At 42.9% G+C, this 18,848-nt stretch overlaps 5 protein-coding genes across 5 annotated transcripts; 3 read left to right on the top strand and 2 right to left on the bottom strand.

The window, feature by feature from the left end:
• The first annotated feature begins 7,828 nt into the window (after nucleotides 1-7,828).
• LOC9638501 (warthog protein 6) lies at nucleotides 7,829-8,870 on the top strand. The gene is made up of 4 exons (XM_024681811.1): nucleotides 7,829-8,017; nucleotides 8,078-8,145; nucleotides 8,201-8,426; nucleotides 8,483-8,870. Exons 1-4 carry the CDS (start codon nucleotides 7,849-7,851, stop codon nucleotides 8,815-8,817), a joined length of 798 nt encoding a protein of 265 aa, XP_024537579.1. The 5' UTR covers nucleotides 7,829-7,848; the 3' UTR covers nucleotides 8,818-8,870.
• LOC112348718 (pentatricopeptide repeat-containing protein At3g26782, mitochondrial-like) lies at nucleotides 8,867-9,418 on the bottom strand. Its single transcript, XM_024681763.1, has one exon. It carries the CDS (start codon nucleotides 9,416-9,418, stop codon nucleotides 8,867-8,869), a length of 552 nt encoding a protein of 183 aa, XP_024537531.1.
• Nucleotides 9,419-13,316: 3,898 nt separating this feature from the next.
• Nucleotides 13,317-14,316, top strand: LOC9638500 (warthog protein 6). Its single transcript, XM_024681815.1, has 4 exons — nucleotides 13,317-13,473; nucleotides 13,534-13,601; nucleotides 13,657-13,882; nucleotides 13,939-14,316. Exons 2-4 carry the CDS (start codon nucleotides 13,542-13,544, stop codon nucleotides 14,271-14,273), a joined length of 621 nt encoding a protein of 206 aa, XP_024537583.1. The 5' UTR covers nucleotides 13,317-13,473; nucleotides 13,534-13,541; the 3' UTR covers nucleotides 14,274-14,316.
• Nucleotides 14,317-15,258: 942 nt separating this feature from the next.
• On the top strand, nucleotides 15,259-16,305 carry LOC9649963 (warthog protein 6). The gene is made up of 4 exons (XM_024681812.1): nucleotides 15,259-15,452; nucleotides 15,513-15,580; nucleotides 15,636-15,861; nucleotides 15,918-16,305. Exons 1-4 carry the CDS (start codon nucleotides 15,284-15,286, stop codon nucleotides 16,250-16,252), a joined length of 798 nt encoding a protein of 265 aa, XP_024537580.1. The 5' UTR covers nucleotides 15,259-15,283; the 3' UTR covers nucleotides 16,253-16,305.
• Nucleotides 16,302-18,848, bottom strand: LOC112348717 (pentatricopeptide repeat-containing protein At2g03380, mitochondrial-like). Its single transcript, XM_024681762.1, has one exon. The coding sequence runs from the start codon at nucleotides 18,846-18,848 to the stop codon at nucleotides 16,302-16,304; it is 2,547 nt and encodes an 848-aa protein (XP_024537530.1).

The following is an 18,848-nucleotide window of genomic DNA, read 5'->3' as shown; positions in this document are numbered from 1 at the left end:
TACTTCTACCTCTGTTTCCATTACTTTTGTCCCCCCACTATTTCCTCCTATGTTTTTGTCTTGTTTTGCTCTTCCCTTTTCTGATCCCTTCGATAATCTTTGTGTTGCAGTGGTTGACCGGCTCATGAGGGAGTATTTTGATGTTTTTGAATTTGACCTATCGCCTAGGGCCAAGATTGCTACACGTCATCCGATTCCAACCGGGGATGCTCGTCCAATCAAGGTTTTTATTCGTCGTCGGTCACCCAAAGAGATTAAGATTTTATGTGTAAATGTCAAGAAGATATTAAAGAAGGGTGTTATTCGGAAGTTGCAAAGTCCTTGGGCATGTGAACCTCATCTTGTGACGAAGCCTGATAGGAGTATTCGTTTCTGCATTGACTATCATTCATTAAACGAAGTGATGAGCCAAGATGTGTACCCTTTTCCTCATATTGCTGATCTTTTATATCGTCTGGGGCGAAGTCATTAGTTCACCAAACTAGATCTTGCTTCTGGGTATTGGCAAGTACCGATGGCCGAAAAAGATATTTTTAAAACTACTTTTCGTACACCATTTGGTTTGTATAAGGTTTTGGTGATGCTGTTTAGTTTAAACAATGCTCCAGCAACTTTCTAGTGGATGATGGACGAAATTCTTTGCGATAAGCCCGAGTGTGCTTGGTCAATGCCATTTCATTGCATATATAAACCATACATTGCAACCAGTGGAGGTGAACTACTCCATGACACAGAAGGAGTGTTTAGCAGCAGTCTAGGGTTTTGAGAAACTTGTCGAGGGCCTGGAGTCGCCCTTGGTTAGTACTTAGCTTGATTTTTCATCTTTTTGCGGTTTTAGCTGTCAGTTAAGGGGGTTAGCTTAGCTGGCATAGTATATTCTAGTGCCTCTTGGGGTTGGGAGAGATATAAGGTGGCGAAGAGGCGTAGAATGTAACCCTTGGCAATAAGAGAGGAGTCCAAAAGCATGGCAAGGCCACCAGCAGTGATTTGAGTGGAACAGAGGCTGATCATGCGAAGGAGAATGAGGGAGATTGAATGACGGTTCTCGGATCGTATGGCAAGGGAACAGAGGGTGCAGACTAGCTGTCCGACATGCGGCCAGCCTTGGGTTTGTTTGCTTAGGGAGGTGCTAGCGGAGATCGTCACTGAGCAGTAGATTCACGCTTGCTCTTGTTGGGGTCATGTTTTGCGCGACATCTTTGGTGCACTGCCCGGGAAACGAGGAGTGAGCGTGGAGATTGGTGGAGAGGGAGCGCCGAGAGAACCGGGCTACCTCCATCAAGTCAGAAGCCTCTCACGAAAGCCGGAGATTGCATCAACAAAGATTGTGTATGCGCCAATCCTTGCTAGAGTATCAGGAGCTGCTTGAGGAAAGATTGGACGCAGCAGCTAGAAGGGAGACTCAGAATCAGAGTAGAGCAGATAGAAGACAGCGCAGAGGGTTGACAACAACACCTCTGGTAACGCCGAGTATTACACCTCCAGAGGTCACGCCGAGGACATCGCCGGTAAAGTATCCTGGAGAAGGGGAGTAGCCCGATCAAGAAGACTTAGAGGAGTGGGGAGAATATCAATCCTCACCACTAGTACCAGCAACTTCGAGTTTGAGCAGTAGTAGCGGAACCAGTACACCGCCTACACCGCAAGGACCACCGAGACGACCAGCAATCATGACGACGAAGATGAAATACTCTTTCTTTACGGGCAGTGGAGATCCGGATGCTCATATAATGGCATTGGAGAACACCACCACCGCAAATGATGAAGATACAGACGCCGAGAGGAGAAAATTATTTCCAGCCACACTGCAAGGCATTGCAGCCGAGTGGATGACCACCATACCAGCAGCGACAGTATGGGCAGATCTGAGATTAGCATTCCTGACAGCCTTCCGGCCGGTCGGATTCAACCAGAGGATCATGGACAGCCTTTATGATTTTCAGATGCTACCAGGAGAGAGCTTGCAGAGCTATACTTTGAGATTCAAAGGCCTTCTGCTGAAACGAGTGCCGCAGCCGACAGCGGAGGAGCAAGTTAGATATTTCGTGGGAGGATTGCCCATAACACTGAAGGTGCATGTCAAGTGTCAGAACCCAGCCACTTTGGAGGCAGCCATAGGATTGGCGGGAAACTGGGAACAAGCCCATTACGGAACAGCCAGACAAACTAGATAAGGGATCATGAGCGGAAATATTATGGCAAACTCAGTACCGGCAAATATGGCACATACGAATCCATCAATGTATCCTATGTATGGAGGCATCCAGCCTCCAGTACTCGAAACATTGGATTATAGCAGAATGGCGCATCCAGCCGCGGTACCGGGGCAGATGGTGCAGCCGATGGGGAACCAGCCGCAGATGCCCTATGGTGGGTATCCCCAGCAGCCGACAGTACCGGATATGCAAGCGGAAATGAAGAAGGTTCAAGAGAGCCTGGTGGAGACCTTGACGAAGAAGATGGCTGATATGCAAATCAATTGGATCAAGGGAGTACAGAATCCAGGAAGACAACAAAAGACGAGAGAAAATATCTGGTGTGTGTGCTGCAACGCATATGGGCACTATCCTAACGAGTGTCCGAGCGGGGGGGCTGTGGCTCCGAGGTGCTTATACTGCCGGCGTACTAACCATAAATCGGAGGATTGCTTCTACAAACCAGGATCAGAAGTACAGGCCGCATACATACAAACAGCACCAGCTTCACCAACATCAATGTCTCCGCCACAGATGATGATTCAGAGGCCGTTTTCTCCTCCACCACATATCACGTATGCACCAGTTTATCCAAATTATGCACCACAGATGGTGCCAGTCTACGCAGCGGGAGTAGCACCGGCAGGACGAGGTCGCGGAGGCTAGAGGAGAGGACCTGTCACTTGCTGGAATTGCAATGAGCTGGGGCATATTTCTCCAAATTGCCCACATCCACGCAAGGAGATTGGTTATCAGCCAATTTGCGGAATTTGCCAAACTCAAGGGCTTCATGAGCAGGATAAATGCCCTCACAAGCTGCAGAAAGGCAAAGAGAAGATTGTGGTGGACTCCCAAGCCGTTTTCATTCAGCCAAGGGAGTGGAACTTACAAGATCCGGCAGGGCCAATTCAGTCCCCCGTTGCCGCGAACTTGCAGGAAATTTATGAGGACGCTGAGAAGGAGGACGAGCAGGTTCAAGTGCAGAGGCGATGTGCTTCACGCCGGCGGGATCGGAGCGCCATGGTTCCTGATTTGGCCGTGGGCGCCAATCCTAATTCCAAAACAGAGGATTCGATTTCAAATTTGACACAAGGCCGCGCGGAGCGTACGGCTTACCAAGTGCAAACCAGATTTGCTGCTCGGCAGCTGGGAGTGCAAGCGCCGGTTCCTTTTGCCGATCCGGAGGGAATTGCCCGCGAAAATCGTCGCCGGTCGAAGCAAGGGGCTCAACTTGACCAGTTAGGGCAAACAGGGAAAGTGGCGGATTTCGTTAAACGCTGTGATCCCTGTCAGCGTGTAGGCCGGCCGACTAAGCGGGATAGCATGCCTTTGCATCCCATTATTCCGGCCATTCCCTTTGAGAAGTGGGGAATTGACTTCATGGGACCGTTCAAGCCGACTCGTACCAGGAGGAATCGCTACATTCTTGTTTGCACGGAGTACGTGACCAAGTGGGTGGAAGCCGAGGCTTTTCCAGTGGATACAGCGGAGAAGGTGGCAGGATTCTTGTACAAGAATATCATCACGAGGTTCGGCTGCCCGCTTGAGCTGGTGAGTGACTGAGGTTCTCACTTCATCAACGAGGTCATTGCGGTGTTGACCGCCAAGTATGGCATCTCCCATCGTCACTCAACGCCTTACCATCCGAGAGCCAATGGCCAGGTTGAGCGGACTAACAAGACGCTGTGTGACACCATGACGAAGATTTGCAACGCCAGTGCCAGTGACTGGGATTTGAAGCTCTTGGACGCTCTCTAGGCTTATCGCATTGCTTACAAGGTAACCACCCGATTTACTCCTTTTCGGCTAGTATATGGACAGGAAGCGATCCTGCCTCTTGAGCTCGAGGTGCACTCGATGAGGACGGCTGTGGAGCACAGCTATGACTGGGATGGGGTTGTGGAAGCTCGTTTAGCAGCTTTGGACCGGTTGGATGAGCACCATCTTCAGGCATTCCAAGCTTGCCGAGCTCTGCAGTTCCAGCGGAAAAAATGGTATGATCGCCATTTACGCCATAAGACTTTTTCTGTGGGAGATCTGGTCTTGCTTTACGAGAGTAAGTACTGGAAGCGTCCTGGAAAGCTGAAAATCCGGTGGATCGGGCCTTATCGGGTTAAGGCTGTGAACATCAACGGTTCAGCTGAGCTGGAAGACTTCAGTGGTAATCCGTTACCTACTCCAGTCAACGGAGCTCGCCTGAAGCAATACTATCCATCTGAGGCACACGGGGACGTGGTGCTATCGTTGCCGGTATGATGTCGAGGGCCTGGAGTCGCCCTTGGTTAGTACTTAGCCTGATTTTTCATCTTTTTGCGGTTTTAGCTATCAGTTAAGGGGGTTAGCTTAGCTGGCACAGTATATTCTAGTGCCTCTTGGGGTTGGGAGAGATATAAGGTGGTGAAGAGGCGTAGAATGTAACCCTTGGCAATAAGAGAGGAGTCCAAAAGCATGGCAAGGCCACCAGCAGTGATTTGAGTGGAACAGAGGCTGATCATGCGAAGGAGAATGAGGGAGATTGAACGACGGTTCTCGGATCATATGGCAAGGGAACAGAGGGTGCAGACTAGCTGTCCGACATGCGGCCAGCCTTGGGTTCGTTTTCTTAGGGAGGTGCTAGCGGAGATCGTCGCTGAGCAATAGATTCACGCTTGCTCTTGTTGGGGTCGTGTTTTGCGCGACAAAACTTCATGCATATCTATATGGTTTTCGGACGTTAGTTGAAGATGATTATGTTAATATTACTTCATTATTGAAACGAAAAAACTTGGTTGGTCGTACTGTTCGGTGGGCTTTGAAGCTTTAGATATATAATTTTGATGTTTTTCATCACCTAGGGAGTTTTATAGCTGATGCTGATGGCATTTCTATAGCTCCTCTTCCTTCTCCACTCTCTTCTCATGTTTTTAACGAGCTTGTTGTTCTAGCATCTGTGGATTTTTTAGATGAGGATTCTGTGCCGTCGGCGGTTGCTGCACTTGATGTTCAGTGTCCACAAGGCGCATAGCAAAATCTACCCTCTTTTGATGAGGTTCGCAAAGGTCAAAAGATTGAGTCGTGGATTCAAAGGCTTCAAGATGGGTTTGAGAATCTTGCATCACTTGCTGATACCTTGAAGACGGCCTTCTTTATTTTGATGATCATTTACGGCTGATGGTGCCTTCTATCTTTATTCCATGGTTTCTCCATGGCTATCATGATTTTCCTCTTCTAGGTAGGTATATAGGGCATTGTAGTGTAACCAAGAAGCTACGCAGATCTTTCTATTGGCCGGAGATGCGACGTGATATTATCTAGTATGTGCGTAGCTGTGTTTGGTGCCAAGCTCGTAATACTCCCCCTCGTGCTATGGAAGGACGATTAGAGTCAATTGCAATTTCCCATTCGTTTGAGTTGGTGGCATTTGATCTTATAGAACTTTTTCCATAGTCGACTGCTGGTAATGAGTATGTTATTATTGCTTCTGATTACTTGATTACTTGACTTGTTGAGTGAAAGTTGGTGCTCTTGTTAGTGCCTCTGCAACTTTTGTTAGATACTTCCTCCTCAATCGAACAGTGTTCTAGCATTCTCGTTCATAGTGGATTCTTTCGAACACTTAAGTCATGTATAAATGTGACAACAATGGCGCTACAACTCCCATCATCGTTCACTTGCGGAGTACAAAGTGGATGACTTAGTGTTAGTCCATTTTCCCCATTTTAAGGTACGTGGTTTATCTAAGGGGTTTATTGCTCAATGGAAAGGACCGTATTAGGTGTTGTGGCAAGTTGGACCACAAGTTTATGAAGTTTGCAATAATGTTTAGCAGAATGATCTTCTAGATATTGTGCATGTGTAGTGGTTAAAATGCTTCATACAAAGGGATCAGAAGCAATTAATACCACTTACAGATCTGCCAATGCCTCCTCCTAACGTTCTTCCAGATCCCGGCCCATCTACAAAAGAACCTTGATGGTGTTCCATTATTCTGAAAGGAGGGAATGATGTGAAGGCCAAGTGTATGGCTATGATGCCATATACTAATATTAGTATAGTGGGATTTTGGTAGCCGTCGGATTGGTTTCAATCCGGACCACTCGCTCCTGTATATAAGCTAGGGTAATTGATATACACAATCAAAGCTCTAAAATAATGAAATTTATAAATAATCATTAGTTACGAAATAACTAACAATCACTCTTAAATTTGTTGTCATAAGGCTCAAACACTAAATTTACATCATTGAGTTATATATTTGTCCAACATAAAAGTAACACTCTAAATACAACATATAGAAACATAAATAATTACAGACAAAATGACTACTTAAATCCAATCATACAACAATAACCCTACTAACATCTTTAACAAATAACTCTAAGTACAAATGAAGAGGTTAGCCACAAATGATTAACATTTAGTTGAAACTAAAGGGAAGACTATGAGATGGATTTATATACCTAAAACTGTTATTACTTTAACTGCAAACAACTAAGCTAAATATCACTATCTTAAACTAAGTCAAGTTTAATTAGAGTTAACTACTCTCATTAAATTTAACTAAATATAAGATGTAATCTACCAACAAATATAATGTTACATAAGAAAAGCCTAAGGGAAAAAAACAACAACCACTTTTTTACTTTAATTTTAGTCAACTTTAACCCTTTCACTAAATGGCTTTCAAAAATGAAATGGTTTTTGGGCAAAATAATCAACAAATCAACCATTAAGAAAATTTGTGGAAAATTTTCTTTACTACAAAAAGAATAACTTTTAATCCAAGAATGTAAATTTTTAATACTCAACCAACTTCCTCTTATTTACAATTTCATATATATTCATTTCAACTTAAATTTTTATGACTCAACAATATGCCTAAGAGTCCAATATCATACCCATATATATAACATTTGACAATGATATCCGCAAATACCAATGAATACCCAAAATTTGATCATGAAACAATATTTTCAGGCATTTAAATTGCACTTACTAAATTGTTAGATGGAAAATGTGTGTCATTATTATGTCAATTGATAAAGAATTTTCCTTACAACTTGATTTTCCATATCATTTTTTATGTTAATATTTTAACTTCATTTTAAATGTTAAAAGTGATTAAAGAAGAATGTAAATGTAATATGGATAACTGAAGATATAGTTTTGTAAGTGACACATATATATTACAATAATTTGAGCATATATATGCACATTTATGTTAATCTTTTACAATTTTTTACCAGCCCACTCACCCACACCCTCAATTGATGATATCAAAACTCATTATTCTAAGTAATTTATGGCAATTCTAAAAAGCTTTACATATATTTCTAACATGTAAAGAACTTTATTAAAAAATGTATTACAAGGTTTTATTAGTTCATAATAGTGCAATTACTATAGTTGAAGACTGGAATGTTCCAATTTTAAAGTCCATCGCATTATACAGGTGTACCAAAGCATGCCCTGCTTAAAAATATAGAACTAGGTAGACAATATATGTACTAGATGTTTGACAATTGATATAGCTAAGATGTTTCGCTCACTCACCCATATTCTTCCCCAGAAAATCATATCACATGTAATTACGTTTAAGTTCATCCTATTTAAGCAGTGCATGGCCAATGATGCTTCATATGCTTAGTGTCTTCTTAAGTATATTTGAAAGGCAATGGCTTCTCTAGCTGCTGTGTTTGCTGTGGTCTCTCTTCTTGGATTGTTTTCCACTGTATTTGCTACTAATATAGTGAGTTGCACTACTACTGCTGATTGCACAACAGCGGGGCTAACTGGATTCACATGTAACAATGGAATATGTCAAAACCCTGGATGCTTTCCAGGTAATAAAGTTATTCTCTACAAATTACACTGTGCTATGTAACCATGCAATATCTATCTAGGTGATGCAATGGTTCATATGTACAGTGGAGAAATGAAGACCATGAAGGAACTTAAGATTGGAGATAAGGCAAGATCCTAGCTAGTAATCCACTTTGCTTCACATGATTAATGAGTTTCTACAGGTTGCTGTTGGGAAGAATTCATTTTCGGATATCTACGCGTTTGGTCACAAGGATCTAGATGTTGTCTCTGAATTCGTGCAAGTCAAGACCGAAGCCAACACCTTGGAGCTTACAGCCGGTCACTTTGTCCCAGTTAACACCAAAGGAGAGATAATTTACAAGCGAGCTGCTGATCTCAAAGTTGGCGATAGCCTGTCCACAATCTCTGGAGCCTCACCAATCACAGGTACAAGAAACCACACCTCTTAATGCTCTGTAATAACACAATCTTGATATACGCAGAGATCTCAAAGGTTGACAAGCTGGGACTCTACAACCCCTTGACACTGTCGGGCAACATTCTTGTCAATAACGTGGTGGCCTCTGTTCACAGCGAATGGTTCTTAGATTCTCTGTTCGATGCCCTTGATGCAAGCGGATACCTCCCATATGCATACCAGTCACTGCTCGCCCCAGTTCGTGCTCTTTACAACATCGCCGGAAGCACGCTCTACTCGGCTGGCTACTCCATGCTCGATTCTTGCGTGAATGTGGCAGACTTTGGCACCAAGTATGGAGGCCCCATTGCTATCACCATTGGTATTGGAGCTCTAGCCTTTGCCGCTCGCTCCATTTAGAGCAGCCGCATTCTTACAAAGAAAGAATAATCAAGTGAATTATTTGCACTTAATCATAGCTGGATGCGAATAGTACATAAGCCGCTGAATCAAACTCATCCAAATCCATCAAACGCTTGAATGCCACCTTTCCCACCTCAAGATTCTTCCACCTTCTACAAGCATCTAGGATAATTCTCCACAACACCACCAACTTAGCGTTGCTAACACTTTCCACCGAGCTAACCATGTCTACTGCGGCATTTAGCTCATTGGCTCTACCTAGAAGATCCACCATGCGCACGAAATAATCCTGCGAAGGAATCACTTCTGCAAAGAGTTTCCTGGCGGCCTCTAGCTCGCCACCGTGGCTACAAGCAGTGATAACGCTAGCCAGAGTTTTAGCGTCTGGTCGAAACCCCTCCTCTTCCATTCCACAAAGAAACTCCATCACAAGCTTGGAGCTTCCTTGACGGCCATAGCCTTCCACGAGAGCTGTCCAGGCCGCTAGCTCCTTGGCAAAGATCTTATCAAAAACCAGTCGAGTGTCCACCATGTTTCCACACTTGCAATAGAAGTCGACCAAACTAGTCCCAACGGTGAGAGATTCTTCCATCCCCATGCGGCAAGCTAGAGCATGAGTGGCTTTGCCCTGTCCCAGAGAGGCCAGGCTTCCACAAGCCTTGAGAGCAGCAGCCAAGCTGTGAGCGTCCAAAACTCAAGGAGGAATCTCTTGAAAGAGCTCCAAGCCTAGTGCTGCTTGCTTGTTCTCGGCATAGCCCAGGACCATCGAGTTCCATGCTGCGACATCGTCTCTCGGCATCGTGTCGAAAATTCATCGAGCATCCCCCATGCTCCCACACTCTGATCCCTTCGATAATCTTTGTGTTGCAGTGGTTGACCGGCTCATGAAGGAGTATTTTGATCTCTTTGAATTTGATCTATCGCCTGGGGCCAAGATTGCTACACATCATCCGATTTCAACCGGGGATGCTCGTCCAATCAAGGTTTTTATTCGTCGTTGGTCACCCAAAGAGATTAAGATTTTATGTGCAAATGTCAAGAAGATGTTGAAGAAGGGTGTTATTAGGAAGTTGCAAAGTCCTTGGGCATGTGAACCTCATCTTATGACGAAGCCTGATGGGAGTATTCATTTCTACATTGACTATCATTCATTAAACAAAGTGATGAGCCAAGATGTGTACCCTCTTCCTCATATTGTTGATCTTTTAGATCGTCTGGGGCGAAGTCATTAGTTCACCAAACTAGATCTTGCTTCTAGGTATTGGCAAGTACCAATGGCCGAAAAAGATATTTTTAAAACTACTTTTCATACACTATTTAGTTTGTATGAGTTTTTGGTGATGCCGTTTAGTTTAAACAATGCTCTAGCAACTTTCTAGCGGATGATGGACGAAGTTCTTTGCGATGAGCCCGAGTGTGCTTGATCAGTGCCATCTCATTGCATATATAAACCGTACATTGCAATCAGTGGAGGTGAATTACAGAAGGAGTGTTTAGCAGCAGTCTAGGGTTTTGAGAAACTTCATGCATATTTACATGGTTTTCGGACGTTAGTTGAAGATGATTATGTTAATATTACTTCATTATTGAAACGAAAAAACTTGGTTGGTCGTACTGTTCGGTGGGCTTTGAAGCTTTAGATATATAATTTTGATGTTTTTCATCACCTAGGGAGTTTTATAGCTAATGCTGATGGCATTTCTATAGCTCCTCTTCCTTCTGCACTCTCTTCTCATGTTTTTAACGAGCTTGTTGTTCTAGCATCTGTGGATTTTTTAGACGAGGATTCTGTGCCGTCGGCGGTTGCTACACTTGATGTTCAGTGTCCACAAGGCGCATAGCAAAATCTACCCTCTTTTGATGAGGTTCGCAAAGGTCAAAAGATTGAGTCGTGGATTCAAAGGCTTCAAGATGGGTTTGAGAATCTTGCATCACTTGCTGATACCTTGAAGACAGCCTTCTTTATTTTGATGATCATTTACGGCTGATGGTGCCTTCTATCTTTATTCCATGGTTTCTCCATGGCTATCATGATTCTCCTCTTCTAGGTAGGTATATAGGGCATTGTAGTGTAACTAAGAAGCTACGCAGATCTTTCTATTGGCCGGAGATGCGACGTGATATTATCTAGTATGTGCGTAGCTGTGTTTGGTGCCAAGTTCGTAATACTCCCCCTCGTGCTATGGAAGGACGATTAGAGTCAATTGCAATTTCCCATTCGTTTGAGTTGGTGGCATTTGATCTTATAGAACTTTTTCCATAGTCGACTGCTGGTAATGAGTATGTTATTATTGCTTCTGATTACTTGATTACTTGACTTGTTGAGTGAAAGTTGGTGCTCTTGTTAGTGCCTCTGCAACTTTTGTTAGATACTTCCTCCTCAATCGAACAGTGTTCTAGCATTCTCGTTCATAGTGGATTCTTTCGAACACTTAAGTCATGTATAAATGTGACAACAATGGCGCTACAACTCCCATCATCGTTCACTTGCGGAGTACAAAGTGGATGACTTAGTGTTAGTCCATTTTCCCCATTTTAAGGTACGTGGTTTATCTAAGGGGTTTATTGCTCAATGGAAAGGACCGTATTGGGTGTTGTGGCAAGTTGGACCACAAGTTTATGAAGTTTGCAATAATGTTTAGCAGAATGATCTTCTAGATATTGCGCATGTGTAGTGGTTAAAATGCTTCATACAAAGGGATCAGAAGCAATTAATACCACTTACAGATCTGCCAATGCCTCCTCCTAACGTTCTTCCAGATCCCGGCCCATCTACAAAAGAACCTTGATGGTGTTCCATTATTCTGAAAGGAGGGAATGATGTGAAGGCCAAGTGTATGGCTATGATGCCATATACTAATATTAGTATAGTGGGATTTTGGTAGCCGTCGGATTGGTTTCAATCCGGACCACTCGCTCCTGTATATAAGCTAGGGTAATTGATATACACAATCAAAGCTCTAAAATAATGAAATTTATAAATAATCATTAGTTACAAAATAACTAACAATCACTCTTAAATTTGTTGTCATAAGGCTCAAACACTAAATTTACATCATTGAGTTATATATTTGTCCAACATAAAAGTAACACTCTAAATACAACATATAGAAACATAAATAATTACAGACAAAATGACTACTTAAATCCAATCATACAACAATAACCCTACTAACATCTTTAACAAATAACTCTAAGTACAAATGAAGAGGTTAGCCACAAATGATTAACATTTAGTTGAAACTAAAGGGAAGACTATGAGATGGATTTATATACCTAAAACTGTTATTACTTTAACTGCAAACAACTAAGCTAAATATCACTATCTTAAACTAAGTCAAGTTTAATTAGAGTTAACTACTCTCATTAAATTTAACTAAATATAAGATGTAATCTACCAACAAATATAATGTTACATAAGAAAAGCCTAAGGGAAAAAAACAACAACCACTTTTTTACTTTAATTTTAGTCAACTTTAACCCTTTCACTAAATGGCTTTCAAAAATGAAATGGTTTTTGGGCAAAATAATCAACAAATCAACCATTAAGAAAATTTGTGGAAAATTTTCTTTACTACAAAAAGAATAACTTTTAATCCAAGAATGTAAATTTTTAATACTCAACCAACTTCCTCTTATTTACAATTTCATATATATTCATTTCAACTTAAATTTTTATGACTCAACAATATGCCTAAGAGTCCAATATCATACCCATATATATAACATTTGACAATGATATCCGCAAATACCAATGAATACCCAAAATTTGATCATGAAACAATATTTTCAGGCATTTAAATTGCACTTACTAAATTGTTAGATGGAAAATGTGTGTCATTATTATGTCAATTGATAAAGAATTTTCCTTACAACTTGATTTTCCATATCATTTTTTATGTTAATATTTTAACTTCATTTTAAATGTTAAAAGTGATTAAAGAAGAATGTAAATGTAATATGGATAACTGAAGATATAGTTTTGTAAGTGACACATATATATTACAATAATTTGAGCATATATATGCACATTTATGTTAATCTTTTACAATTTTTTACCAGCCCACTCACCCACACCCCCGCTCCCCCCCTTCCCCTTACAAAATAAAAATAAAAAATACTCTTAGAAACCTTGACTCTAGCCCTAGCTGCAGCAGCAGCAAATTGGTCGAATCAGTCAGGTTCCAGAAGCTCTGCCAATGAACAGAAGGGGCATTTCGCAGATTAAAATGCCACTTTCCAAGTGGGATTTTTTCACTAGTTATTTTGTTGTGCCGGCTGAGTGTCTAGAACTAGGTAGACAATATATGTACTAGATGTTTGACAATTGATATAGCTAAAGGATGTTTCGCTCACTCACCCATATTCTTCCCCAGAAAATCATATCACATGTAATTACGTTTAAGTTCATCCTATTTAAGCAGTGCATGGCCAATGATTCTTCATAAGCTTAGTGTCTGCTTAAGTATATTTGAAAGACAATGGCTTCTCTAGCTGCTGTGTTTGCTGTGATCTCTTTTCTTGGATTGTTTTCCACTGTGTTTGCTACCAATATAGTGAGGTGCAATACTGCTGCTGATTGCACAGCAGCGGGGCTAACTGGATTCACATGTAACAATGGAATATGTCAAAACAACACTGGATGCTTTCCAGGTAATAAAGTTATTCTCTAGAAATTACACTGTGCTATGTAACCATGCAATATCTATCTAGGTGATGCAATGGTTCATATGTACAGTGGAGAAATGAAGACCATGAAGGAACTTAAGATTGGAGATAAGGCAAGATCCTAGCTAGTAATCCACTTTGCTTCACATGATTAATGAGCTTCCACAGGTTGCTGTTGGGAAGAATTCATTTTCGGATATCTACGCATTTGGTCACAAGGATCTAGACGTTGTCTCTGAATTCGTGCAAGTCAAGGCCGAAGCCAACACCTTGGAGCTTACAGCCGGTCACTTTGTCCCAGTTAACACCAAAGGAGAGATAATTTACAAGCGAGCTGCTGATCTCAAAGTTGGCGATAGCCTGTCCACAATCTCTGGAGCCTCACCAATCACAGGTACAAGAAACCACACCTCTTAATGCTCTGTAATAACACAATCTTGATATACGCAGAGATCTCAAAGGTTGACAAGCTGGGACTCTACAACCCCTTGACACTGTCGGGCGACATTCTTGTCAATAACGTAGTGGCCTCTGTTCACAGCGAATGGTTCTTAGATTCTCTGTTCGATGCCCTTGGTGCAAGCGAATACCTCCCATATGCATACCAGTCACTGCTCGCTCCAGTTCGTGCTCTTTACAACATCGCTGGAAGCAAGCTCTACTCGGCTGGCTACTCCATGCTCGATTCTTGCGTGAATGTGGCAGACTCTGGCACCAAGTATGGAGCCACCATTGCGGTCACCATTGGTCTTGGAGCTCTAGCCTTTGCAGCTCGCTCCATTTAGAGCCGCCAAATTTTTTTATGAAGAATTACTGTTGTCATGTTTATCGTCATAGCATTTTAATCTTGGTTTTTCTAACCAACTATATTGAACTTAAGATATTTTATTAAAACATCATAAAAAGATAGATGTCAAAAGTATAAAGTAAGGATTTTTTCCTTGAGGAAACTAAAGTTTACAACACAAAACAATGAATATGTGATTATGTATGCATACATTATATATTTACACATGTGTGGAGTTTTTTTTATTAATTTTTTTAGTTATACGTGTGAGTTCGAGGTGTACAGTTACAATGCCATATATTAATATTTGTGTAGTTAGTCATATGATTATTTTAATTTGGACATGAATGTCATTACCAACTAAGTTTGATTGATCAATTGCAACTATATAGCATCAAGCAATTACACAAATTGCACCAATTGTTACTTTAGAATCAAATAAGGAGTTTGTCCAGCCATGAAAATGAAAGAAAAGAAAATGAAAAGGCAAAAAAGAAAAATGAAATGAAATAGTTCATATTCAAGAGCAAGTAAACACATGTAAATGTTTGTGTGTACTATAATAATAATATAATCCTTCTAAATGTAAATAAATTCTCAATTGATGATATCAAAACTCATTATTCTAAGTAATTTATGGCAATTGCAAAAAGCTTTACATATATTTCTAACATTTAAAGAACTTTATTAAAAAATTTATTACAAGGTTTTATTAGTTCATAATAGTGCAATTACTATAGTTGAAGACTGGAATTATCCAATTTTAAAGTCCATCGCATTATACAGGTGTACCAAAGCATCACCTGCTTAAAAATATAGAACTAGGTAGACAATATATGTACTAGATGTTTGACAATTGATATAGCTAAGATGTTTCGCTCACTCACCCATATTCTTCCCCAGAAAATCATATCACATGTAATTACGTTTAAGTTCATCCTATTTAAGCAGTGCATGGCCAATGATGCTTCATATGCTTAGTGTCTTCTTAAGTATATTTGAAAGGCAATGGCTTCTCTAGCTGCTGTGTTTGCTGTGGTCTCTCTTCTTGGATTGTTTTCCACTGTATTTGCTACTAATATAGTGAGTTGCACTACTACTGCTGATTGCACAACAGCGGGGCTAACTGGATTCACATGTAACAATGGAATATGTCAAAACCCTGGATGCTTTCCAGGTAATAAAGTTATTCTCTACAAATTACACTGTGCTATGTAACCATGCAATATCTATCTAGGTGATGCAATGGTTCATATGTACAGTGGAGAAATGAAGACCATGAAGGAACTTAAGATTGGAGATAAGGCAAGATCCTAGCTAGTAATCCACTTTGCTTCACATGATTAATGAGTTTCTACAGGTTGCTGTTGGGAAGAATTCATTTTCGGATATCTACGCGTTTGGTCACAAGGATCTAGATGTTGTCTCTGAATTCGTGCAAGTCAAGACCGAAGCCAACACCTTGGAGCTTACAGCCGGTCACTTTGTCCCAGTTAACACCAAAGGAGAGATAATTTACAAGCGAGCTGCTGATCTCAAAGTTGGCGATAGCCTGTCCACAATCTCTGGAGCCTCACCAATCACAGGTACAAGAAACCACACCTCTTAATGCTCTGTAATAACACAATCTTGATATACGCAGAGATCTCAAAGGTTGACAAGCTGGGACTCTACAACCCCTTGACACTGTCGGGCAACATTCTTGTCAATAACGTGGTGGCCTCTGTTCACAGCGAATGGTTCTTAGATTCTCTGTTCGATGCCCTTGGTGCAAGCGAATACCTCCCATATGCATACCAGTCACTGCTCGCTCCAGTTCGTGCTCTTTACAACATCGCGGGAAGCAAGCTCTACTCGGCTGGCTACTCCATGCTCGATTCTTGCGTGAATGTGGCAGACTCTGGCACCAAGTATGGAGGCCCCATTGCTATCACCATTGGTATTGGAGCTCTAGCCTTTGCCGCTCGCTCCATTTAGAGCAGCCGCATTCTTACAAAGAAAGAATAATCAAGTGAATTATTTGCACTTAATCATAGCTGGATGCGAATAGTACATAAGCCGCTGAATCAAACTCATCCAAATCCATCAAACGCTTGAATGCCACCTTTCCCACCTCAAGATTCTTCCACCTTCTACAAGCATCTAGGATAATTCTCCACAACACCACCAACTTAGCGTTGCTAACACTTTCCACCGAGCTAACCATGTCTACTGCGGCATTTAGCTCATTGGCTCTACCTAGAAGATCCACCATGCGCACGAAATAATCCTGCGAAGGAATCACTTCTGCAAAGAGTTTCCTGGCGGCCTCTAGCTCGCCACCGTGGCTACAAGCAGTGATAACGCTAGCCAGAGTTTTAGCGTCTGGTCGAAACCCCTCCTCGTCCATTCCACAAAGAAGCTCCATCACAAGCTTGGAGCTTCCTTGACGGCCATAGCCTTCCACGAGAGCTGTCCAGGCCGCTAGCTCCTTGGCAAAGATCTTATCAAAAACCAGTCGAGCGTCCACCATGCTTCCACACTTGCCATAGAAGTCGACCAAACTAGTCCCAACGATGAGAGATTCTTCCATCCCCAGGCGGCAAGCTAGAGCATGAGTGGCTTTGCCCCGTCCCAGAGAGGCCAGGCTTCCACTAGCCTTGAGAGCAGCAGCCAAGCTGTGAGCGTCCAAAACTCGAGGAGGAATCTCTCGAAAGAGCTCCAAGCCCAGCGCTGCTTGCTTGTTCTCGGCATAGCCCAGGACCATCGAGTTCCATGCTGCGACGTCGTCTCTCGGCATCGTGTCGAAAACTCGTCGAGCATCCCCCATGCTCCCACACTTGGCGTACATCGCCACAAGTCCGCGAGCCACCTCGTAGTCATTCCAGCCGGCATGGTAAGCTTGAATGTGGAACGCCATGCCTCTCTCCAGGCACACCATCTTTGCGTCCACTTCCCCTCTGGATCCCAAGCACGCGCAGAGATTGAGTCCCGAGAGAATGCTCGATCGATCAGCATCATCGCCAAGCTCCACGAACTTGACAAGCTCTAGAGCTCGCTCTTCATCACCATTCGAGACGTAGCCAAGCAGAAGTGCCGTCCATAAAACCATATCCCGCCTTGGTGTCTTCTCGAAAACTTTCCAGGCATCGTCCATAGTGCCGCACTTCGCGTACAGATCTATCAAAGAGCTTGCCACGAACGCTTCGGAGTCTAGCCTCATGTCCGAAGCTAAACGGTGAAGAGCCATTCCTTTCTCCAAGGCCATAACTTTGGGAAGATTGCTTCCTTCCTGTTCCTTCTCTGCTTGTAGAGTACACGCCTTGAACGCAGCTACGAAAGTTCGAGCATTAGGCGAGCACGTCCCCTCAAGCAGCATCAACGTGAACAGCTCAATAGCAAGCTCAGCTTCTCCATTCTCTACGTATCCCTGGATCATGACATTCCAAGTCACGATGTTGTTCCTGGGAGGATGGAGCTCGTCAAACACCTTTCGAGCTTCGTCTGGGACACCGTACTTGGAATACATGTCGATCAAACTGCTTGCAACGTAGACGTTGGAGTCGAAGCCATCGGTAGCAGCCCGTGCATGAACAGCCATTCCCTTCTCCAGGTCCACAAAGTTCGCCCAAATCTGAAAGGCATCTTCTGCGTCCCTTGGTACTTCTTTAGTCGCCAGTCGAGTGCAAGCGCTCAACGCTGCAACGTAAGTTTGAGCGTCTGGCTTAAAGACTTCGCTGTTCATCCGCCCGAACAGTTCTAAAGCCACTTCCTCTTCTCCATTCTCGGCATACCCCAAGATTAACGAATTCCAGGAGACCACATTCCGCTGCGTCATCCTGTCAAAAATCCTACGCGCGTCTAGCATGCTCCCACACTTGACGTAAGTATCCACCAGGCAGCTCGCCACATATAAGTCCGAATCGCACTTCTTCCTTGACGTCTCGGAGTGGATTTTCATGGCTCTTTCCAGAGAAATGATCTTCACCAAGGAGCCATTGGCTCGTTTTGCTGCCTTTTCCTTCACGGCCAAAACACTGCAAGCCTTGAGTGCCGCCACAAAACTTAGAAAATCCATCTCAGCATCCTCGTGTTGCATCTGTGAAAACACTTCCAAGGCCATCTCTCCCTGCCCGTTTTCAGCATATCCGAGAACCAATGCAGTCCATGAAACCACCGTCGGACTCTGGATCCCGTAGAAGACCCTGCTTGAATCCTCCATGCTACCACAGTTTGCATAACAGTCCACCAACACGTTTGCTACGAATCTGTCCATGTCACAGCCGAAACTTGCAGCTTGGGAGTGAAGAGCCATGCCTTTCTCGAGAGCCCTGAGCTTCACAAGCTTCCCATCGATCAGCGCCGTGTCTTCTTGCTTTGCTAGACAAGCACAAGCTTTGAAGGCGGCTACAAAGCTTCGAGAGTTTGGACCAAAGCCATCAGCTTGCATGAGTTGAAAGAGGTCCAGTGCCAGTTCTGCGTAGCCACTGTCAGCGTATCCCAGCACCATAACATTCCATGACACAAGGTCATGGCGATCCATCCTGTCGAAAAGCCTGCGAGCGTCTGTCAAGCTCCCACACCTGGCGTACAT

Source organism: Selaginella moellendorffii, unplaced genomic scaffold, assembly GCF_000143415.4.
Source record: "Selaginella moellendorffii unplaced genomic scaffold, v1.0 SELMOscaffold_32, whole genome shotgun sequence".
Lineage (NCBI taxonomy): Eukaryota > Viridiplantae > Streptophyta > Lycopodiopsida > Selaginellales > Selaginellaceae > Selaginella > Selaginella moellendorffii.
This window is presented reverse-complemented; position numbering and strand designations above follow the sequence as displayed.